Raw genomic sequence first — 25,774 nt, 5'->3', positions numbered from 1 at the left:
CTTTTCATTAGGACCCTAAAGATCATATTAACATTTAATGAAAAACGGGATGTGTAGGACCTTTAAGAGACATTTACGAACAGGTCGGACATTGTGGAAGGAATTATATGCTTTCAAAATTGCAGCAGTAACATTGGATTCCGACTGCTAATTCCCTTGTCAGAAAGTTTCTTTCCAGTTGTGTGACATGTAGAAAGATCAGAGCAAAGACTAGTGAACAAAAAATGTCAGAACTGCCACGTGATAGAATAACACCAGATCACCCACCGTTCACTAACGTAGTGGTAGACTATTTTGGACCCTTCGAGGTCAAACAAGGTAGAAGTAATGTTAAAAGATATTGCGTATTGTTTACTTGTCTGACAACAAGAGCTATGCACATTGAGGTTGCGCAGTCTCTAGATACAGACCCATGCTTAAATGCTATTCGACGCTTTATTTACATTTACATTTAGGCATTTGGCAGACGCTCTTATCCAGAGCGACTTACATTTTTATCCCATTATACATCTGGGCAATTGAGGGTTAAGGGCCTTGCTCAAGGGCCCAACAGTGGCAACTTGGTGGTTGTGGGGTTTGAACCTGGGATCTTCCGAACCATAGTCCAATACCTTAACCATTGAGCTACCCCTGTATAACCCCTATATAAACGCAACACCTTTGTTTCTGCTCCGATTTTTCATGAGATGGACTTAAAGATCTAAAATTCATTCCAGATACACAATATTACCATTTCTATCAAACATTGTTCGCAAATCAGTCTAAATGTGTGATAGTGAGCACTTCTGCTTTGCTGAGATAATCCATCCCACCTCACAGGTGTGCCACATCAAGATGCTGATCTGACATCATGAGTAGTGCACAGGTGTACCTTATACTGCCCACAATAAAAGGCCACCCTGGAATGTGCAGTTTTTTGCTTTATTGGGGGTCTGAGGACTCGGTCAGTATCCGGTGTGACCACCATTTGCCTCATGCAGTGCAACACATCTTCTTCGCATAGAGTTTATCAGATTGTTAATTGTGGCCTGTGGAATGTTGGTCCACTCCTCTTCAATGGCTGTGCGAAGTTGTTGGATATTAGTGGGAACTGGTAGACGCTGTCGTATACGCCGGTCAAGCACATCCCAAACATACTCAACAGGTGACATGTCCGGTGAGTATGCTGGCCATGCAAGAACTGGGACATTTTCAGCTTCCAAGAACTGTGTACAGACCCTTGCAACATGGGGCCGTGCATTATCTTGCTGAAACATGAGGTGATGTTCATGGATGTATAGCACAACAATGGGCCTCAGGATCTCATCACGGTATCTCTGTGCATTCAAAATGCCATCAATAAAATGTACCTGTGTTCTTCGTCCATAACAGATGCCTGCCCATACCATAACCCCACCACCACCATGGGCCACTCGATCCAGCAGATCGATATGGCACACCTGTGAGGTGGGATGGATTATCTCAGCAAAGCAGAAGTGCTCACAATCACACATTTAGACTGACTTGTGAACAATGTTTGAGAGAAATGGTAATATCTTATATCTGGAATGAATTTTAGATCTTCAAGTCCATCTCATAAAAAAATCGGAGCAGAAACAAAGGTGTTGCGTTTATATTTTTGTTGAGTGTAGAACAAACTTTATAGGTGCTGAGATTGAATTGCGCAAAGCTATCCAAGAGTGGAATCAGTCAAAAATTGACTCATGCAAAATGGGATACAATGGATATTCAATCCTCCTGCTGGGTCTCATTTCGTGGAATATGGGAAAGGCAAATAAGATCAGTCAGAAAGATCCTGAGTTCCTTATTAAAAGAACAAACACTAAACGATGAGAGCTTGCATACATTCCTGTGTAAGGTAGAAGCAATAATGAATGACCGTCCCCTTACCACTGCTACGGATGATCCCACAGACCTGAAGCCCCTGACAGCTAACCACCTGCTGCTGATGAAAAAACAGCCTAACTTGCCTCCTGGGCTTTTCAAAAAAGAGGACATTTATGCACGTCGCAAGTGGAAGCAAATTCAATACCTTGCTGACTTATTCTGGAAGCGATGGGTGCGTGAATACTTGCCCTTGTTTCAGGAGCGCCAAAAATGGTCTCAAGTGAGAAAAACCTCTCGATTGGAGACGTAGTTCTAATAATTGATGAGTCTTCTTCAAGAAATTCATGGGTCGTCGGATGGATCACGAAAGTGTTCCTTGATAAAAAAGGACTTGTGAGACATGTGCTGGTCAAAACTAAAACCAGAACACTGGAAAGACCCATTGATAAGCTGCGCCTCATATATGAAATGGACTGTTAATTATCTTATAAGTAGTTATGTTCCTTTCATTTGGTACGCAACGATATGAATACCTTAAGTTAAACCGTAAACAAAAAGGTTTAAAATGTTAAAAAAAAGTGGCCCTATTGTAAAAAAAATAATAAATAAAAAAATGTGTGTAATTGTCAGTCTCCCTGCCTGTCAAAGGGGCTGGAAATGTAAGGGCCATATTTCATTCTTGTGATTTGTTGTTGTGTTTATTTCATTTCATAATTATTGGTTAAGCATTAAGCATTAAGTCTGTTAGTTAAGCATTTTACATTAACTCCATTAAGTTTATCAGTTTAAGCATTTAGTATTATACTCGTAAGTTGTATTGTGACATCATTTTATAAGTTGTTCTGTGACATCATCCCACAGTTGTGTAGCTGCATGTTTATCACACATGTTAGTTGTTCAGTTGTTGTTAAGACACGGAAGAATATGGAAAGATATGGAGAACACAAGCTACAGAACACAGCAACACTTGTCGTGACTACAGTGGATTTATGTAAGAAACTGTAACAACTGTTGTACTTTGATGTTGAAATTAAAACAAGAGACAAAGAAATCAACAGACGTCTGGAGTCGTGAGTAACCATGTGTAACGAGAAAGATTCGCATCAGAACTTGTGAATAACATGCACGTACAGCGCTTGTGCTTTTTCTGATCTGGCGGAAGAGACCTCTTTTCTTGCTTTCGCTGAGATGAAAATTGCCACCTCAGAATGGTCCTCTCGTGATGAACGAGCATACCAGGAGTTATTTGAGGTGATAACTAAGGCGGTTAAACGCCTACACTTCGACTGGCCAAGACAGGAGCAAGAGACCTCCAAACTCTCAAAGCTAGACGACAGGTTTATGTCGGGTGGCTGGGTGAAGGGACCTCTCTGAAGGTCTCTCCCCTTCTTTGGCGACCTCTATGACGAGATGACTTGGTCTTGGAATAAACCTTATTCCTCCCGTGTCTTTGTGCCTTCAACATCGACTATCATTGATGCAAAGGCACGGGGCTATATGATGATGACCCAAATTGGAAACACGCTTGCAAGCTATCTCTTTCCTCACATCTTAAAAAAAATAAAATTAAAATAAACAAATAAATAAATTAAAGTAAATAAAATTAAAAAAGCCCACTCTCCCACCAAGCCATGTAGACTAACATCTTCGCTGGTGGAAAAGGTTTTTCAAGCAGTGGGTCAGGCTGGTGCTGCCCTGCTCACCATGGCATTTTGTAGGCATACCAGGCTGTCCTGCTGAAGAACTTGAGCACTGGTGGGTCCATCGACGCAGAGCTGCACCGAGCCACGGATTTGTCTCTCCGTGCCAACAAGCAGACAGCCTGTGCCTTTGGCCGTTCTACAGATGGAGCCACGCCAAATAGCCGCGGCCGTGTGAATTGCGTACAAATGGCGTACGGCTGCCCTATGCACGCCGTAATCCCCCCTCCTTTTTCTTCGAGAAAGGCGTGTCAAGATTTCACAGTAAACACGCCCATTCAAGCCCTATTTATGCATTTACCTGGTTCCACCACTAGATGGCGCTTCGTTCTCAAGGACACGTTAACACAAGCCAGCAATTTAGCTGCGCTGAGTTGCAATCACGTGATTTTAACAACCCGCTCCCACCCCCGCCGAACTGACGCTGCCAAACTGCACTAGAGATGAAGATGGCGGCTTAATGGACTATTCGCGGTAAGTGGTGTTTTAATTTATAAAATTTGTTTGGGATTAGTTTAAAGTTTATTTCCCAGTTTAGTTTTTTTATCGGCCATTTTGAAAATCACTGGCAGCACCAGCAGCGGTCAGATGTAACTTTATATAACTTAATGATCTGTTTACCAGGTCTGGAGTTAACATTACAGCTTACTGTCAGTGTCACAAACTCACAATGTCACTCCTCTTCAACTAAAAAGACACTAAAGCTTCGAAAATACTCTTAATGTCCCTATTACAAAAGCTGCACTACCGGATGAAGAGTGTTTGTGCTCTATAAAAATGCCTTTAGAATCTGACCGCGTGCTGTCTGGATAAATTCAGCATTTATTTATTCTTTGGGTAAGAGTTAATCTGCAGGTTATATCTGTGAATATAATGTGATGCAGTTCATGAAGGACACAAGCTGAGGATAGATGTACAGGAGCTCGCGAGCTAAACGCTCATAACCCGGTTTATATATTTTTCTCAGTTTGGCCGTGACTTTGCGCAATAGCGCGAGCGCTTAGTTACCGAGATGGATAAAAACTCTGAAGTGTTTATCAGTTAAGGAGTGTGAGGAGGGGGAGGTGTGTGTGTGGGGAGGTGTGTGAGGAGGTGTGGGGGGCTTCAGTACTGGGTAAGTTATAGTTTGGCTTCAGAGATGAACTAATATATACGAGTGTTATATCGCCTAACTTATTTGTATGAAAAGCGCATTTTAATTTAATGCAGACGATAATAAAGACAGACCGGGGTTAACACTAACAAAGTTCAATGGTTAAAGTTATCCCAGTTTATTTACATTCCAGAATTCCCCAAAACAGTATTTCACCCACTCTGTGGTGTAGGTTTACTAATATCTTTTATATTTATTACAACTAGATATTCTGTAACGTTTATTTATCTTTGTCTTTACTAAATTCTCCTGTTGTCTTTAAGCAGAGCTCCGCCGTGGAGGACTGGGGGGTCAGACGGATGACAGTTGGCCTTTTGGAGCTACTGGAGGAGCCTGAACAAGCTGTTGAGGGAGCTGTAGGAGGGATGACGTCACAGTGCAACAGCTTTAGAATGATGTTTGGTCAGGTCTACTGTATGTTCTGAACATAGAATTGCAAAACGTCTGATACTTTAGGGGAAAAACAAAGAATTAAACAGTTCCATCTTTAATATATATATATATATATATATATATATATTTTTAATGATATTTTAATATAAAAGAACCAGATAGAGACTGATAAGCAGCTGGTGTTATCCGGGTATTTTAATGACCTTTAAGCAAAAATTTAACATGTTTTTACCTGTTTTATACAAATTATTGTTTTACCTTTGACTAGTTTTGGAAGAATAAATTTTATTTTTAAAGTCATGTGTGCGTGTTTTAATTGTTGGGGGATTGTTTGTGTATTTAAAAATGCATTTATTAAAACCAACAACTTCAATGTGCAAAAATGGGACCCGACGTTGTTTTAAATAGTCAAAGAGTTAGGCTAATAATAATAATAATAATAATTATTATTATTATTATTACTGGTTATAGAAACAAATTAAAACAACAGTTAAACACTTGATCATATGTATCTGTGCTAGTTTGTGACTATGTGACCCATAATAATTTTTTCTCAGTATAAAAGTTTTGGGTTTTTTTAAGAACTCCATTAAAAGAGCAAAGACAAACTTAGAAGGAGTGGAAGGTAAGAAACCTCAGTGGAGAATACTGACTGTGACATGGTGCTAATTGCTCTCTCTCTCTGTGTGTGTGTGTGTGTGTGTGTGTGTGTGTGTTTGGCGGGGGGAGGGGTACTTCAGACTTACTTGTCTCTGCCCAAATGTTTGTGTTAAAGCAACGGAGAAATGCCGGAGCGCGCGCACACACACACCTCTCATCCACAAACGCTTTAACTGTTGTCTTGTAAATCGTTGATTAAACCTATGAACACAGCTGTTCAGCATCAGTCCTAAACACAAGCGCAGGGTCTGTTTTTGTCCTTAATTAAAAGACACCATTATGTTAATAATTTACACAATGATAACATGTTGTTTATGTTTAATGTTTATTTTGCGGGAAAAGGTAATAAGCAATATTTAAAATAAAACAAACCAGGAAGTAAGTGTTTCATACATTAAGGTGCTGTGTATAACCAAGTGCCCCAACAGACATAGCAACAGTGTGGAGAGTGTGTGCGCTGTGGGGGATTGGAAGGTGAACGAAGATAATCATTTACAAGACAAAAGACGTTCAGAGGTGTGTTATGCCCTAAACCCCAACCCCCCGGCACGGATTGCCCCCCATTACGCAATCGCTATCTTCAAAGAAAAGCCGCCGCCCCTTTTCATTCAAACGCGTTAGCGAGTGTTTTTTCTTTCCCTCCGCTCGGTTTTGTGAACACAGTTGCGTTCAGTAACACGATGGAACCAATTACCTAAACAGCAGCAACAACAACCATTATGATCACACTTTGTTGAATTTATATTTATATTGCTTAAATATTTCGCAGCTCTGTCCTCTTTGCATTGCTACGTGTTTATTTATTTCCTTCTCGCATCGCACGTATAATGCACTCTAAAATCGACACTATCAAACTTGGAAATGATATAACATCCAATCAAACATCACGTTATTAAAATTAACGAATTTGTCACTACTCTTCTCTTATGCAGCACGGCTAAAAAGATAATAAAAATTACACCAAAGTGCTGCAGGTTTGGTGTTCGTGAGCTTTTCCTAATCAGAGTTATGGACGGGGGGCATTTTGTGGCTGCTCCAGTTACACTCTACTTAGATATTACACAGAGGGGAGTTAATTTTTGTTTTCTTCATCCTAGCTTAATTTTATCTCATGAAATAATAGTAAGTTTTGGAGTTTTGGTATGAGTTCATCTCCCCAGCCAGTGTTGGGACAGGGTAGCATCATGGCAGGATTGGTGTAACTTTTCTTATCTTTTTAGCCATGCTGCGTGAGAGAAGAGTAGTGACAAATTCATTACTTTCGTTACTAGACATGGTCTATTTTGTCTGCAAGTGAAATACATTGATACGTTAATAATTTACACCACGATAACATTACTGCAGAAGGATCTAGAGACGTGACTTTGAGACGTTCACAGTATATTCGAACCGTAGACAGTGTTTATTTTGCAGAACATTACAAAACAGCCATGTCCAATAAAACAGTGCATCTTTAATAAGCCGCATTGGTTTCGAGTCAGTAGTAAAATTAACGAAAGACTGAGAAGCCCCGTAAACTTGACCCTGACAATAATAGTCGATCTTATATATATATATATATATAAATATATATATTTTTTTAAATGTTCGAATTAACGTTTCAGGGTAGCCTTGGTCATATAAGCCCTCTCTCACGCACGCTCTCTCTCTCTCTCTCTCACACACACACACGTACACACACGAACAAGTAAAACATGAAATCGCGTAAAACCAAATGAAACTATGGCAAAAATATATAAGCAGTAAAAATTACAGTAGTATCCTGTAGGTGATCCCTGTCCTGATAACAGGCGCTGACCCTCTGGACCTGTTTAGTTCTGTTAGTATTGTGTTCAAGTGTGAATGTTTATGGGGATTTAGTCTGTCACTGCTGCCGCATCTATTCACCGTAGTGATAAGTGATTAATGTCCCATCAGATCTTTGGTGGGGGAACGTTATGCTGGTTAAAGACATACTGATCCGTATGAACAGATATTTGTTCCAGATATTATGCGCCATTAATCGATTTGTTATGCCAATTTTTGACTATCAGCGAAAAAAACATCAGCGAAAACATCAAAAATATAACGAAAACAAACTCAAGCAGAAGTTAAATTTCAAGCTTTACTTTGCAGTAAAATATGATCTACCAGTCTATTAAACGGAAATAGATTAAAACACCGTAATGTAAAATACTGTACATAGCCCGCATTTGTATTTCGTACCTATAACGACTGGTATAGATAAATTACAGATTTTACCGTCTTTAAGTATTATTAAGGATGCCGTGAAAAATATTGCAATAAGTAGTTTTATTAATTGATTTACTCATTAATTAAAATAGCATAAGCATCATGGATTGTGTATTGAGTGATTTAAATCTGTTTTATGAATCGTTTTTTATCCCTCTTTTTTACCACATCATCTATTTATGAAACTATGTTGACGTAAGTTATGATATATATATATTTAATATAGTAACCGGCTGCTTGGACACTGCAGTTAACTGAAGCAGTCAATGCTCCATCTGGCGGAATTATACAGCATTGCAACCATCTTTTTAGAAAGCGCATGGGGGCGTTTATGGGGTGGGGCATCGTTAACTACGTCATCGCGGGGGATCACATTCCGTGCACGGATCGATCATGGTCCTGTCACGGTCCTGTCATGGACCTATCATGCTCCAAGCGGCTGTTTGACGTGGCTCCCACTGTATGGCTGCCATGGTTCCCGCGGAGTTTGATTTCGGGAGGCAAAACGCTACAAGGAAGCGTTTGTGTGGTTTCTTCCCCGCCATGCTCAAAAGTTGAGGCCGTCGGCCACCCGGTCCCGACCAGGTCCAGTTCCTTTGAGGCGTGAAGCACAAAAAGAGGTAGTATTCCAACAGAGAATAACAACTCCTACCTGGCACCCTCAGGAGGCCATTGCCCAATCTCCGCCACAACTGGTGATTCAGGAAATAGTGGTCTTCAGCAAAATGTTAGGTGTTTGGTTGCCTCCTGCCATGTTTCAGGATACCAAACTCCTAACACCACCCCCCTTGGTTCCCAAGAAAAAATGGGGGGGTTGCGTTCAATTCTAAATCCGCACGGGTGGAACCGCTATCTAAATGTTTCAAAATGTTGATGGTCAAGACAATTGTTTCACAAATCCAATCAGAAGATTGGTTTGTGACAATCGACCTGAAGGACGCATATTTTATATAGAAATAATGCCACAACACAGGTGGTTCCTAAGTTTATTTTTCGAGGGCAAAGCTTACCTGTATCAGGTCCTTCCATCTGGCCTAGCAACCCGCACATATACAGAAGATACGGATGCAGCTTTGGTTCCTATACGGTTCCAGGGCATCCATAATCTGAAATATATACACAAGGTCCGCGTTGTCATTGCAAGATGCTAATGACAGACGCTTTCCTTATGGGTTGGGGTGCGGCCTTAGATAGCCATCCAGCCCAAGTGATCTAAAGAGGTCATCTTCTCGCATGGCACATCAATTGCCTCAAATGATGGCTCTATTTCTGGCCCTGAAATACTTCCTCCAGCAGTGGAGAGGCTACCATGTCCTAGTGCGGGTGGACAACACTACGGTAGTCTCTTACATAAATCGCCAGGCCGGATTGCGTTTGTGCTGCTTGAACAAGCTAGCACAGCAGATTCTGCTTTGGGCACAGAACAAGTTCTTGGCCCTAGGGGCGATTTACATTCCGGTGCATATGAATATGGGAGCAGACTTGCTGTCCAAACAAGCTGTGACACACAGGGAATGGAAACCCCACCCCAAAGTAGTCATTAAAATCTGGTAGAGATTTTAGGTAGCAGAGGTGGACGTCTTTGTTTCGCAGGTCATGACACAATGGCCCCTTTACTACTCACTGAATTCTCCGATACCTCTGCTCCCCAGAGTCCTAGCAAAGGTCCGTCAACAGGGATGTCACCTCTTATTGATAGCACTTCATTGGCCAACCAGAATATGGTTCTCAGATCTAATATCCTTCCTTAACAGCTCATCATGAGCAATTCTAGTTAGGAGGGATCTTCTGCCTCAGACGTAGGGAACAATGTTTCTTCCCCGGCCTGAGCTCGGAAACCTTCACGTTTGGCCCCTGAGGGGGCCCAATTAAGACATGCTGGTCTTCTAGCCAACATAATAGAAACTTTTCTTTGTGTTAGGCTCCCTCTACTAGAAGAACCTATGCCCTCAGATGGAATGGTTGGGAAAATTGGTGTATGGCAAACCATATAGACCTAGTCCACTGCCAGATTGTTTCAGTGCTGGAGTTTCTGCAGGAGAAACATAGGCATATGTCCTAGCACTCTCAGAACATATGTAGCCGCCAGGGCGGCTTACCATGCTCTGATTGATGGGGTTTCTGTGGGAAAGCCCCCGTAAGTTGCCCGCTTTATTCGTGGAGCTAAACGGTTGGGGCCGCCCACTAGAACAACAGTCCCTTCATGGGACCTAGCTATTGTGCTTGAAGGTTTGGCTGAGACCCCTTTTCGAACCTCTAGAGACAGCGCCTGTTGGGGTTCTGACCCTTAAGATGGTTTCTCTAATAGCCATTAAAAATTGGAATTTGTCGTCAACCTGCCTAGACATGACACTTTGACACTGGTCAAAGCTATTCTGCATCATCACCCGAATTATCTTCCGAAAGTTCCATTCTCGACCATGCACCCAGTTGTTCTCGAAGCCTTCTGTCCTCCGCCAGTTACTGCTCAGGAAAAGCAGGAAAGATTCCACTTACTGTGTTCAGTACGTGCTCTACAGATCTATGTCCACTGCACAAGTCAGTGGTGCAAATCGGAGCAGCTCCTTTTAGGTCACGGGGGGACCACAACCAAGGGGGCAGCTCCCCCATGGTTGTGAGGGATGCTATTGTCCTAGCCTATGAGGTGCGTGGTCACACTTCATCTCTAGGAATTAGAGCTCATTCAACCAAGGGTTTTGCAAAGTATCCCTTTGCAGCAGGTGTGTGTGATGCGGTAGGTTGGTCCTGTCCGCACACATCTATCAGATTTTATAGTTTGGATGTCCATGCTACTCTAGGCTCACGAGTATTAGAGTCAGCATCCTACAATCAGGTCTAGACCTCTTTGATTATTGTGCGCACATCCTACAGAACTCTGGGGTCCAGACACTTCCAGCATGCACCTCGGTCAGGTGATGAGAACGCGCACCTGAACCGAGGTAGCTCATTAGTTCCATTATAAATAGTCCTGTGTTTAGTTGATCGTGGTCGTGCGTCTGTTCTGGTAAAGTGCTGTTTAAGTTAAATGCGTGTTGTGCTTTTCTCAGTGTCTGTTTGCGTCATTTCGGTTTTCATAGTTCCTGATCTATTCAGTTAAGTCGCTTAACTGCCTTAATGTTATGCTCCATGTTTTGTTTTGTTATAGGTTCATGTTCTTTTTGTTTTAAAAAATAGTCTGTTCAGTTTAGTTATGATGTTGTGTTTGTTCTGCTGTTTGTACATCTATTAGCTCTGTGATTCTTCCTGTTATTCAGCTGACCTGTTAGCTCCGTGATTATTTCTGCTGTTTTGTTAACTAGCTGTTCTGTTTTGTGTCTAGACACGTGTTCCTGCAACATGCTGATAACCTTCATTCCCGATTGCTAATCTAATGAAGTACTGCTGTTTTGGGTTTGTTATAAGTTCATAGTCAGTTCTTTCAAAGTCCTTTTTTATATTTTGTTTGTTTCTGTGTTGGTTTCTTCATTAAAGACTTTACAAAGAAATCACCTCTGTGCTTATGCCTCCTCCAAAGCCCTCTCCTGAAACTGTGGCATGTTTGGTGGACTGAAATGTTTTGGCAGCTGGACTGAAAAGGGTCGTAGCTGGCTATTCGGGACATGCCCCCAAGGACTTAGGACAACAGAGCCAGGGGTAAGGAGAAACCCCAGTCGGAGTGTCATCAGAGGGTGGAAAGCGAGGAGCATCAACAGCGAAGGCTAGTGCTCCAACAGCTAGCTGGTGAGCTCATCCAGCATGCAAACCCTGCTTGACATGGGTGCATTGTTCCAGGACCAACTCGCCCAGCTTGACAGATGCAGAGAACGCCAAGTCAGACTGGAGATGCCCAATCAATCTCCAGTCAGCCTCAGAGGCGGGCCCAGAATCTCCAGTCAGCCTTAGGGTTAGTCCACACAAAGCCGGTGCGTTCCCTATCCAATAATTTTTTTCCCTCCTTTTAAAAAAAAATTGCGTAAACACGAAACCACTGAAAACGGTGTAGTATATATGCCAGACCAGTATGGGGCGCTGTAATTCTGCCATAGAGATACACTATACACGGAGAAGAAGACTTTGAGCATGCGCATAACCTTCGCACTGTATAAGAACCAAGATGGTGTTGTCCATTATCGCTTGTTGCTCATAACAGTTGTATAGAAACAATAGATTTTGCTGTAATAAAGCTAGTAGGCTTTGTAGCAACCCGAACACAATCATGTAGTCCGCCATTATTTTTGTTGCTGTTACGTGTGACGCAGCCGACACGTGATGTGATGACATCATCGTTTCACAAAATATATACGGATTGGCTGTACACACGAAACCGCATGGGTGTCGTTTTCAGATTTATCCACTTTGGGACCCGGTTTCAAAAAATAGCGGTTTCAGTCTCCTGAAACGTCGGATCCGTGTGGACGAAATGCCAATACGATAAAAAATTTATACGTATACAGCGAAACGCGTCTCCGTGTGGACAGGCCCGTGAGGCAGGCCCAGAATCTCCAGTCAGCCTCAGAGACGGGCCCAGAATCTCCAGTTAGCCTCAGAGGAGGGCCAAGCCAGAGAGCCCAGTTGATGGCCATCCTAGCCAGAGAGCACCGAAAGGCATAAACCAGCTCCGTCTCTGCCTTGCTTTGACAATGTCCTGCTCCTTCCTCCGCCGCCCGGCTTCAGCAATGACCCAGTTCAGTACTCCTTGCTCCGCCGCCCCGCTTTGGCGGCAATCCAGTGCTCGCTCCACCCGCTGACTTCATCCACCCAGTGCCTGCTCTGCCGCCCAGCTTCAGCGGTAACCCTGTCTCGCTCACACTGCCCAGTGGAGGACAGACCTAGGACCTTGCAGAGGGTGTCCGGGGCCTCTGTTGGCGCTCTAGTGTAGCGCCTTTTGGGGGATTGATGTCAGGGATAACCCCTAGAGGGTGGCATGCGCCTGGAGTCTCCTCTGTTGAGTTTTTTTCGTAGTTTTGGTTCTGGACTCCAGTTCCGAAAATGCACCTCGGTCAGGTGACGAGAATGCACACCTAAACCGAGGTAGATCATTAGTTCCATTATAAATAATCCTGTGTTTAGTTGATTTTGGTCGTGCATCTGTTTTGTTAAAGTGCTGTTTAAGTTAAATGGTGATTGTGCCTTCCTCTGTGTCTGACTGCGTCATGCCGGTTTTCATAGTTCCTGATCTATTCAGTTAAGTTACTGTTATGCTCCATGTTTTGTTTTAGTTTCATGTTTTTTGTTTCTGATTATAGTCTGTTCAGTTTAGTTATGATATTGTGTTTGTTCCACTGTCTGTATATCTATTGGCTCCGTGATTCTTCCTGTTATTCAGCTGTTATTCTGTTAACCAGTTAGCTCTGTAATTATTTCTGCTGTTTTGTTAACTAGCTGTTCTGATTTGTGTCTAGACAAGTGTTTCTGCGTCATGCTGATAACCTTAGTTCCTGATTGCTAATCTAATAAAGTACTGCTGTTTTGGGTCATCATAAATTTATAGTTAGTTCTTTCAAATTCCTTGTTTATACTTTGTTTGTTTTTGTCTTGGTTTCCTTATTAAAGACTTTCCAAATAAATCACTTATGCCTCTTCCAAAGCCCACACACAGCACCTGTGACACAGACTAGTTGGATACCATTCTTTTTATTTACTATAGGGTCAGTTGTATTAAGCTTTCTTTGGAGAATAAACAAACCTGGTAGATTGTCTTGGGCAGTGGCAGAGTGGAGCACCATGAAACATTCATTGAAATGCAATTCTTATGCACACAAAAATAAACTACACAGCAAAAATGTTATAATATAATTTAAATAAATGGCTCACATCAGAGCACACTGTCTTGTTGAAAGCATTTATCTAGCGAGTAGCCTCTATAAATTTTTTTTTTTATATAGTTTATCAGCCTTTTGATCAAAATGCTGCCTTTTGTAAAGTGAAAGTATGAGCTGCGGGTTTCCGCACAGCGGAGAAGAGCTTAATTTAGTTAAATTCACAATCCAGCTATTATTTCCAGTCGTGGTCAAAACAATGGATAAAATATATATTCAATGCTGGACACAATCATTAAAAAAACATTATTTTTATAAAAGCCTGAAGCATTTCGCGTTCATATAAGAATATTTACTTAACCAAGGCTTTGCCATGTCTTTCATTGTTTTGTCCCTGTTAAAACATTGCAAAGACTATTTAAGAAACTTATCAGTTTTAAATCATGATTTTGGGCATTTCATTTCTTAATTATAAAAATAATATGAAGCACATATACACACATTCATTATGAAAGATCTATTGTAAAACAAAATAAAATTCATGTTTGCTTCAGCATTGAAAACAATATTGTTTTAGGCCAACCAATTATACACAATTCTTCATTTTAGATAAAGTCCATGCACCATCTGGCGGATATTCAGTGAAGCACAACACATATATTTAAATTCCTAAATGTTGCTTGTGGGATTTCGCGGCACGGCATGAATTGCATTTCGCTGGGGAAAAAAACGTGCATTCTTAATGGCCACATCTGTATACAAGTTGATTCTCTCTTCCCGTCCAAAGCTTTTGCTTGTACTGTTGGCCTAGTGTTAACATGTATATGACAATAAACTAAACTAATTAATGCAAAATTAAAAAAAAATTATACAGGTGTAGGTTACCTATACTATAAATGTCAGTAGTAAACATCAGCAGATTGTAAACTACTGGAAAAATAATTGTTACTTTTTAATAATTAATCATGCTTTAAAGTAAAACAATAAATTAATATCAACTGGAAATAAACAGAAACTTATGGTTTGCTTAAGAAAGTGTAAAAAGTATTTTAGGTCATTTATAAAACACAATTTAAATTAATTTGTCTGAAATGTATATGGGAGCCAGTTTGATTTACCTAGATACATATAGTTTTAATTTCCTAGATACATATTTAATGTGCTTGAAATTCATTAATTTTACTAAACATTACCCAAGATTTTATATAATTTAAGAGATATGGTGTTGACATTTTATAGCTGTGACCACAGCAGTAACAATGTCAAATATTTAAAATATAAAAAATTGGCAAACTTACAAAAATCTAAGCCAATGACAAGTTATAAAACAAACATTTTATAGAGGGGTCCTTGGGGTTCCAGTTGAACACAAGATTTATTTTTTAGAACTGTCTGATGGTGTTGACAGAAACTCCAGACACAAATTTTACAAATTTAAAATTGGAGTTAAAAATGTAATGAATTCATTTTTAATGACCATTAATTTATTAATACATACTTATTTTACTAAGCACACAATATAAAATGTTTTAGCAATTAAAAAAATATGAACTCTTGTTCTGGACAAGGACTTTTTCAAGTCTAGTGGGGACACTAAAAATTATAATTAAAATATCAGTTATTATGTATATTATGTGATGAACATGCTCTGTCCCAGTTCTCAAAAATGGTATATATAAATTAAAAGTAAAACTATATTACTATATATTATATACAGGTGCATCAATTTGATTTATTTCAGTAATTTAAAAGTGAAACTTTTCACACAAAGTGATATATTTCAAGTATTTCTTTTATTTTGATGATTATGGCTAGTAGCAGATGAAAACTCAAAATTCAGTATCTCAGATAATTAGAATATTGTGAAAAGGTTAAATATAGGAGACTCATGTTGTCATACTCTAATTTAAACAGACAAATCAAGTACAAAGACAAGAACAGTCGCATTCATTGTGTCACGCCACTCTTAAACCAGGGACAACATTAGAGAGGTAAAGACATAAAGTACTGGACTGTTGTTTAGTGGGCCAGTCCTCTTTTCAGAGGAAAGTAAAATTTGCATTCCATTTGGAAATCAAGGTCCCAAATTCTAGAGTCCAAGTTGCTTGGGGTCCAGTGTAAAATTTGCATTCAGTGGTGGTTCTGGGAGCCATTGACATCTGCTGGTGTTGGTCCACTGTATTTTATTGGGAGCGCAATGTATTTTAGTGCAGCTGACTACCAGGAAGTTTTAGAGCACTTCATGCTTCCCTCTGCTGACCAGCTTTATTGAGATGATGATTTTATTTTACAGCAGGACTTGGCACCTTCATACACTACTACAAGTACTAATACCTGGTTTAAAGACCACAGTATCCCTGCAATGGATTGGCTGGCAAACTTGCCCGTCCTAAACCCCATAGAGAATCCAAGGAGTATTGTGAGGGGAGAAAAGTGAAACATCAGACCTGACAATTCAGAAGCGCTATCAGAGCAACCTGCCCTTACATAACACTTAAGCAGGGCAACAGACTGATCGCCGTTATGCCACACTGCATTGCTGTAGTAATTCATGCAAAGGAAGCCCCAAACAAGTATTTAGTGTTGTACATGTTCATACCTTTCAGTAGTCCAACATTTTTTGTTAAAAAAAAAAAATAATAATACACACACACACACACTGTATATTAATTTATTATTTTATTTCTTAAATAATATTGTAATGTTCTGAGACACTGAATTCTGCCTTTTTATTAGCTGTATTCCATAATCTAATGTATTGGGGTTGAACCTATATATATAATTTTATAGATAGAGGAAATGAAAAATTTTCTCGAACGCCCACATTCCAGCTCACCTCTTGAAAAACTGCTGTTCATATTTCGTAATGAGATTGCTTCTATATCCACCCATGAAATGAGTAACTCGTGTGTTACATGCTAGCATTTCAGGCTTATAGCAGTACCATGGCTCACCAGTTAAAGGGTCAGTGTAGTTGCAAAGTGGCTTTTGGTTAAATGGCAGGCACAGGTTACACTCTGTGGTTTGTGAAACATCACCAGAGTGAAATTGGCTTTTAAAAAACACTCTGTCAGGTTTCTCTTTCTGCAGCCTCTGAAGCACCACCACTGCCTCATTCGGGTGTACCATGGTGATTTGCACCTGTACTTCTCCAGCCCACAACAGTGGAAACAGAACTGTATAGTTCCCGTCTTGGTGATCATAGACTTTTCCTGCGACTCCAGCACCCAGCTTAGGTGAATGCAGCCGTGCTATCAAAAAATCTCCACCATATTTCTTAGGCAGGCCCAAGAAGTTATGCACATGGACAACAACCACAAGCTGTCCACCTACAGCTTGTTTTGGTGGCCCGTGGATCAGAAAGTAACTCTTGGCAGGGTTACTGCTGAGCTCTACAGAGAAGCCTTGTACCAAGGGACCTGGCCATGCAATGGAATTCAGCAGAAACGTCTCTTCTTTTGCTTCTTCTGCAGTGGGCTCCTGGTTCAAATGTGCACAATATATGTCATTTAATTCAGGTGGCCACAAATTTTTTGTCTCAAAGTGTAATTCGATGTTCTTTTTACTTTGGTTTAAGGCAAATGTTAAATTTCCAGGTATATTCTAAAAAAAAAAAATAAAAATTGAATAAATGAAAAACATTGAGATGGCACCTACAATAAATTAGCATTCACAAAATTTTAAAAAACAACCTTTTTTTAAAGTATAAATAAGATCCTCTAATATTTAAAAAAATTCCACAAAAGTTAAGCTACTATTATTCTTTTTTTTTTTTGGATTCTCTCTCAATTTAGTCATGTCCAATTCTTCCCCGTCACTAGGGGCTCCCACATTAAGGCTACTACTACCACTCAGTCGGGAGGGCCAAAGACTATCACGTGTTTCCTCTGAACCACGTGATGTCAGCCGACCACATCTTTTCGAACTGCTTGCTCATGCACCGTTGGGGGCGGTGTAACACACTTGGAATACAGCGCTATCCGCTCCTTCTGCGTGCCTGAGCTCACAGATGCCCCTGACTGACTGTACAGCCATGATTAATGTGGGAGCACTAAGTACCTCTCATCTCTCCCCTCTGAGAGAGCTCAACCAATCAGCTCTTGCTAAACATCTGGCTGCGAGAGGTTACAGCCTCACCCGGGCTTTGAACTCGTGACCACCTCGCCACTCGGAGGCCCAGCTACTGATATTCATTAAGTAACAATCGAAAAATCTGTTGCAGAATGATCCACGAGGTGCCACACACCAAAGAGCAATAAGTATGAAATGGACCACAATTATCTCCATTCCTATACCCCTCATACTGTACCTGTGAGAGGTCACAATAAAAAAATGTGGTTTAAGAGATGTACTTACCTCCAGAGATATGATGTTGTGGACAAGCAGCACAAACCCTGCCACTGCCAGCAGAATAAAGATGATCAATGACTTTGGCATGTGTCTATCCATGGTTATGATCTCTATAATTAAAGGAAACAGTTCCATTTAGCAAAAAAAAAAAAAAGAGGACGGAATACACACACACATACACTGAGGTTTTGTACAGTAGTTTATCAATTGGAATGGTTATTACCGTCGCGCATTCTTTCCATTCTTCCTCCTTCAACACTTTCCTTCCCCATTTTACCTAAATAAATTACCCTTTTCCCGTAAGACCTCGCCTCGTGTCCGTGCTTTATGGTGCCAAGACATAAGACGACACAAAACCCTACACGCGTCTTTTCTAATTACACGTGATAAAATCCAAAGGCTCACTGTATTAACATTTATTTTGTTTAAATTTTATCCTAATAAGATTTAATTTAATTTGAATTCTACATTTGTACTGTCATTTTAGTTCTGTGATTATAAATTTGTTTAACTACAATGTTTTACTTGATTTTATCCGCTACTACGTGCAGTTCTAAAACTCTGTGTCTCATTAATCCAGCAGAGAATGAACTAAGGCATAAGGCATCAGCCTGTAGTTATATAGCGCCACTTAGCGGTAAAAGCCAGCAAACGCACAAAGCCAAACGGTACCGCCGAGCACGGCGACGGTAGAACCTACATTCCAATTGAGTAACCACTGTATATAAACTACTGCTCAAAAGTTTGGAATTACTTTCTAACTCTATGGGATTTCCTGATATTAATTTCTATCTAAATTGTAAAGCAAGCTTGAAGATGTATAAATGTATAAAAAATGTAGTAGGAATTAAGGGTACAGCCCTCTCCTGGCTCAGATCCTAATTTACCGATCGTTATAAGTATGTAGACTTAAATGGTGATTATTCTGCATGCTCTCTAGTGAAGTTTGGTGTTCCACAAGGTTCAGTTTTAGGCCCACTGCTTTTTTCCCTTTACATGCTTCCTCTGGGCAACATAATCCGTAAGCATGGTATTAGTTTTCATTGTTATGCTGACGATACACAGTTATATGTCTCAGCAAAACCAGATAAGAAAAAACAGCTCAACAAGTTAAGCAATGTGTGCAGGATATAAGAAATTGGATGCTGATTAACTTCCTTCAGCTTAATTCTGATAAGACAGAAGTTCTAGTCATAGAACCGCATTTAACTAGAAGTAAGATTTTAGATCACACTGTAACTTTAAAAGGCCTTTCTGTTCCATCAAGTGCAACAGTAAAAGACCTTGGTGTGATTATACACTCAACAAAAATATAAACGCAACACCTTTGTTTCTGCTCCGATTTTTCATGAGATGGACTTAAAGATCTAAAATTCATTCCAAATACACAATATTACCATTTCTCTCAAACATTCTTCACAAATCAGTCTAAATGTGTGATAATGAGCACTTCTGCTTTGCTGAGATAATCCATCCCACCTCACAGGTGTGCCACATCAAGATGCTGATCTGACATCATGAGTAGTGCACAGGTGTACCTTATACTGCCCACAATAAAAGGCCACCCTGGAATGTGCAGTTTTGTCTCACAGCAAAATGCCACAGATACCACAAGCATTGAGGGAGCGTGCAATTGGCATGCTGACAGCAGGAATGTCAACCATATCGGTTGCTCGTGCATTGAATGTTCGTTTCTCCACCATTAGCCGTCTCCAAAGGCGTTTCAGAGAATATGGCAGTACATCCAACCAGCCTCACAACCGCAGACCACGTGTAACCACACCAGCCCAGGACCTCCACATCCAGCAGGTTCACCTCCAAGATCATCTGAGACCAGCCACTCACACAGCTGCTGAAACAATTGGTTTGCATAACCAAACAATTTCTGCACAAACTGTCAGAAACCGTCTCAGGGAAGCTCAACTGCATGCTCGTCGTCCTCATCGACCTAAACTGAAGTCACCTGTGTCTACCTCCTGTGTCACACGTCTGGTCACTGTTATGCACGTTGTCTTGTCTCTCATTGTTATATGTGTTTTTTTCTCTCCCAAGACTGAGTGACGTCTGCAGGACGAGGCTCTTAGGGGAAAGGGCCTTCCTTAAGGTCACGCTAATTCTCGGAAGGTCATTCAGCTCTATGGTTCATCTCCAGTGAAAGAAGTGAGCTAAAGCATTCTCAGTTGTTCTTTAGATAGCCCCCTGCGGAACCAGCCTGGGAAAGTGGCTAGAGAGCCGTGCCGTGTGTTTTGTGTTCTGTTCTTGTTTTCTTTTGTGCTTTGTGTTAACTCAGTGATAATAAATCTCAGTTTTCCCCAAACCTGCACCTGCATTTGTGTCCTCCCTATGGAAGTCATGACAGATGACCAGACCTTCCAGAACGCAGCAGGGACCCCCCTCCCAGAAGATGAAGTCCCCATACTCGATTACATCCGCCGGCAACAGGGGCAAATGGACAGCCTAGCGTGGGCAGTGAGCGATTTAGCTCGCAGTGTTCGAGACATCGCTGTCAACCAGACTGCCCCTTTCTCTCCTCCAGAGCGCTCCACACTATCACCACCTAGGGTCACCCCCCCGGACCGATACGCTGGAGATCCGGAGGGGTGCAAAAAATTCCTCATGGCCTGTGAGCTGTACCTCGCGGACTACCCAGACTTATCCGATCAGAAAAAGATCAGCTTTACCATCCAACAGCTCACTGGGCCAGCGATGGACTGGGCCACCGGCGTGTTTAGCGCAGGTGGGATGGTGACGTCCCATTATGGCCGGTTCCTCCACGCCTTTCGCACAGTCTTTTAACATTCAGATCACGGTAAGACGGGGGAACAACAATTGTTGAGGCTGAAACAAGGACACTTCACGGTGGCAGATTACGCCATCAAGTTCAGGGTCCTCGCCGAGGAGAGTGGCTGGTGTGAGAAGAGTTTACTCGCGCGCTTCCAGGATGGATTACAGCCGGAAATCCAGCTTGAGCTAGCCTGTCGAGACGCGGAATTCGACCTGGACGAGATCATCAAGCTAGCGATTAAACTAGACCAGCACCTCCGGGGATGACGCACCCCAGGGACAGCCTCAACAAAACCCCCGTCGAACCGCGCGAGGGGAACTCGGCCGAACCCATGGACGTCAGCACATCTCGCCTGTCAGCCCAGGAGAGGCGCCGGAGGATCTCATCGAGACTTTGTCTATACTGCGGGGGGGGTGCTCATTAGAGACTGTCCCCTCATATGAGTAACTGCGCATACACCACCACGAGCACATCATGCTTTTTGTTTACGTGCTTCACTGCCTTATCATAACCACTCTGTTTCTGTTTTCCTTCTAATAGATTCCAGGTCGGCTAGGAATTTCATTTCATCCTCTCTTCTTTCCTCGCTGCGAACTCCCGTGTCGAAGCTTTCAGACCCGATCCAAATCAAACTCTAAATGGCAAACCCTTAACACAATCGCCAGTTAAACTTCTTTCCGTGCCCCTGCAATTAACCTTCCCTGGTCACTCTGAGGAATTAAAATTCTTTGTGATTTCTCGGATGGACCAAGCCGTCGTGCTCAGCTCTCACAATCCAAATTTTGATTGGGCAGGTTCACGCATCATTTCCTGGTCCCCCAGGTGCGCAAAATTCTGTAAACCATCCATGTTGAAGGTCCAAACTACCACTATTAAAAGCCCTAGCGCCCTAGTGTCTACCACCGTGCCATCTGAGTACGATAGTTTCAACAACGTGTTTAGTATTAGGGTAGCAGCACGACTTCCTCCTCACCCTTCGTGGGACTGTGCGATTGAGCTCCTGTCGGGGAAAATACCACCTTGCTCGCGCATTTATCCGTTGTCCGTGGCAGAAACCCGGGCAATGGAGGAATACGTGAGTGAAGCTCTCTGGCAGGGACTCATCAGCAGGTCCACGACTCCAGCGTCGGCAGGATTTTTTTTATTGAGAAAAAAGGGGAGGGGGTCTTCAGCCTTGTATTGATTATCGGGGACTCAATACTATTACAATAAAATATAAGCACCCACTGCCCTTGGTACCGGCTGCTATCGACCAGCTCCGCGGCGCGTCCATCTTTACGAAACTAGACCTCCGCAGTGCCTATAACCTCGTTCGTGTTCGCAAGGGCGACGAATGGAAGACTGCGTTTAGCACGACATCAGGTCATTACCAATACAACGTAATGGCTTATGGACTGGTTAACGCACCTGCGGTGTTTTAGGGGTTCATGAATGACGTGTTTCGGCATATGTTAAACCGGTTTGTTATAGTATACTTGGATGATATCTTGGTATACTCTCGGTCATGTGCTGAACACGTCCATCATGTAACCGCCGTTCTACGTCGGCTGCGCGAACATGGGCTCTATGCGAAAGCAGAGAAATGTGAGTTCCACAAGAAGGAGATTGCATTTCTCGGCTATCGCATAGGACCACAGGGGGTTGAAATGGACGCAGCCAAGGTAACGGCGGTGCAGTTATGGCCAGAACCCACATCAGTGAAGACGCTACAGAGCTTCCTTGGGTCCGCCATCTTTGATCAGCGCTTCATTCGGGGCTTTAGTATATTGGCAGAGCCGCTCACTAACTTATTAAAGGGGAAACCCCAAAGGTTGGGTGCGCTCACCGCATTCCAGCGTTTAAAAAAAAAGAGCTTTTACCTCCACGCCTATCTTAAAACTGCCCGACTCTACCAACCCCTTCATAGTTGAGGTCAATGCGTCGGAGGTAGGACTTTGACTGCTCCAAGTCCTACCTCCGACGCATTGACCTCAACTATGAAGGGGTTGGTAGTGCTGTCAGAGCGCCATGGCCACCCAGAGAAACTCCACCCCTGTGCCTTCTTTTCGCGTAAACTAACACCTGCCGAGCGCAACTATGATATCGGAAATCGTGAACGGCTAGCAATAAAAGCGGCGTTAGAGGAGTGGAGGCATTGGTTGGAGGGAGCAGAACATCCATTTACGGTACTGACAGATCACCGAAATCACGAGTACCTCCAACAAGCAAAAAGACTAAACACTTGTCAAGCCCGATGGGTGCTGTTTTTCACGCGTTTCCACTTTATCATCACCTATCGTCCCGGTTCTAAAAATTCCCGCTGTTTTCCGACGCCGAGAACACGATCCGGAACCAGTTGTCACTAGTAGTGTCTCTGATCGTATGGGACATCGACTCGGAGATCGCGCAGGTTACACCAGAGGTGTGGACTCGAGTCATGTGACTTGGACTCAAGTCAGACTCGAGTCATGAATTTGATGACTTTAGACTCGACTTGACAAAATATAAAAAGACTTGCAACTCGACTTGGACTTTAACATAAATAACTCGGACTTTCACTTGGACTTGCGCCTATTGACTTGTAAAGACTTGCTACTTCCCATAAAAAGCACAAAGATAAAAAGTATGTTGACACGGACCGCTCTATCTCTGTTTATGTGTCTGTGCGCGTGTGTGTGACAAAGCGCATGCGCGCATTCGGCACGACATCCAATCAAAGTACCGTAGATTCTTTTAATTCGACAGCGTCCAACACGTGACAACAACGTGCACGCACCAGTTCGCGAAATGATACCGAAGGTAGTTTCGTTTGGCTATAAAAAATTGGCTATATGCACGGACCACTGAGCTTCTACGGAACGCAGTAAAGGCCAAAAAGGAAATTGTTAGCGTTTTTTAATCCTCTGACGAACTCTAGCCATCAGGATGTGTTTCCCTTGTTATCTTGGACATATTTAGAATGATGAACCTCGGCTGAGTCACTTGTAGGCTGTAAACATGTCAGTACATGCGTTGTATTGTTTATATTTAATCACTGGTATACACTACCCATGATTTGCTGATTTCTTTCATATGCAGTTTGGGTTTATTCAAATAATGTGACCTAGTGAATTGACATCACATGGATAAAATGCTAATTATCTCGCATAATAATAATAATTATTATTATTATTATTAATAATAATACTTATTATTATTAATATTATAATATATAATATTTAATTATATTATTATTATTATATAATATATAATATTTAATTATATAATAATAATAATAATTATTATTATTATTATAATTATTATTAATTTATATATAATAATTATTATTACTATTATTATTAATGTCTTAAGACTGTATCTGACGGGTCTCTATTTTGGCATTATGGTTTTGCTGAAAAGGCATATTTGATATGAAATATCAGACAAAATACTGACATGTTTACAGCCTACAAGTGACTGAGCCGAGGTTCATAATTTTAAATATGTCCAAGATAACAAGGGAAACACATCCTGTTGGCTAGAGTTCGTCAGGGACACTAACTTTTTATTCTTTACCGCGCTCTGTAGAATCTCAGTGGTCCACACATAACCCTTCGCGGGCGAGCCTTCTCCTAAATGCGCGTTCCCTGTGCCCTTTTCACGGGGGTGGGGCTAAAAAAACGCATCCTGATGGGAAAACCAACTTCGACACAGCACCGGATTGTTTGTATGAAGTAGCCTACGTGAGTGTATTACACAAGGTAGGGAGCAAAGTTCTTTAATGTTATGTGAAGAAAACAACGTTATTGTTTGTATGAAGTAGCCTACTTCATTGAGAATATGTGCTACCATTTTACATTGCTACTAGCATTTACTAACATTTGTATTTTTATGTATCTGAGCAATGTTCTTTTATAAAAAAAAAGGTTTGTTTAATAAATACAGATCTTACAACCATACATAATCTGTATACATTTTATTTTTCTGCTAAAAAGACTTGAAAAGACTCGAAAGTCAAACCGTAGGACTTTGGACTTGACTTGAGACTTGTTGCCTTTGACTTGGGACTTGACTCGGGACTTGCCTGTCTTGACTCGGGACTTGACTCGGGACTTGAGGGCAATGAATTGAGACTTACTTGTGACTTGCCAAACAATGACTTTGTCCCACCTCTGGGTTACACTGTCCCAAACCGTGCCGCCTGGCTTCCCTCCGGGTCAAACATAAGGGCTGTTGGTTCATCCCGTTTCGCTTCCTTCCAACCGCCCTCCAGGTGGCAAAAACCCTATTCGCTAAAGTGTTTCGCTACTACGGCATCCCGGAGGACATTGTTTCTGACCGTGGTCCCCAATTTATTGCAAGGGTCTGGAAAGCTTTCTTCCAGAAGTTGGAGACCACTGTTGGCCTAACGTCGGACTATAACCCCGCGTCTAATGGGCAGGCAGAGCGGACTGTTCAGGACCTCGGGAGGTACCTCCGCGCATGCTGTAGTAGTCGGCAGCATGAATGGGCAGACTGTTTATTCTGGGCGAAGTATGCGCAAAACTCACTACAACACTCCTCAACCGGCTTAACGCTGTTTCAATGTATGCTCGGACACCAACCTCCGCTCTGTCCCTGGGATGCCACTTTCACCCATATCCCCATGGTGGATCAGTGGTTCAAAAGAGCGGAGAAAGTATGGGAGAATGCACATACCAACATCTCCCAAGCAGTTCGCCGATTTAAAAAATTCGCCGATAGACGGCGAGGAGAAAGTCCTCCACTCCAGGTAGGAGATCGAGTTTGGCTCTCGGCAAAGGATCTCTCCCTTAATCTCCCCTGTCGTAAGTTATCCCCTAAATACATCGGCCCTTTACCCATTATTGCACAAGTCAACCCCGTCTCCTTTAAATTACAACTGCCAAATCACATGCGTGTTAACCTTGTCTTCCATATTTCTCTTCTCAGGCCAGTAGTCCGGGGGCCCCTAGACGGG

The 25,774-nt window shown here is 41.9% G+C and overlaps 1 protein-coding gene across 1 annotated transcript in view; it reads right to left on the bottom strand.

The window, feature by feature from the left end:
• The window catches only part of LOC128524029 (NXPE family member 3-like), a 75,908-nt gene extending 57,756 nt beyond the window's left edge, over positions 1 to 18,152 (bottom strand). Inside the window, exons 1-2 of the mRNA XM_053496302.1 lie at positions 18,060 to 18,152; positions 16,540 to 17,306 (exon numbers count right to left, since the gene is read on the bottom strand). Of these exons, the coding sequence (XP_053352277.1) occupies positions 16,540 to 17,306; positions 18,060 to 18,152 (860 nt within the window). The remainder of the gene's footprint in view (positions 1 to 16,539; positions 17,307 to 18,059) is intronic.
• Between the last annotated feature and the right edge of the window lie 7,622 nt (positions 18,153 to 25,774).

Source organism: Clarias gariepinus, chromosome 5 (assembly GCF_024256425.1).
Source record: "Clarias gariepinus isolate MV-2021 ecotype Netherlands chromosome 5, CGAR_prim_01v2, whole genome shotgun sequence".
Classification (NCBI taxonomy): Eukaryota; Metazoa; Chordata; class Actinopteri; order Siluriformes; family Clariidae; genus Clarias; species Clarias gariepinus.
This window is presented reverse-complemented; position numbering and strand designations above follow the sequence as displayed.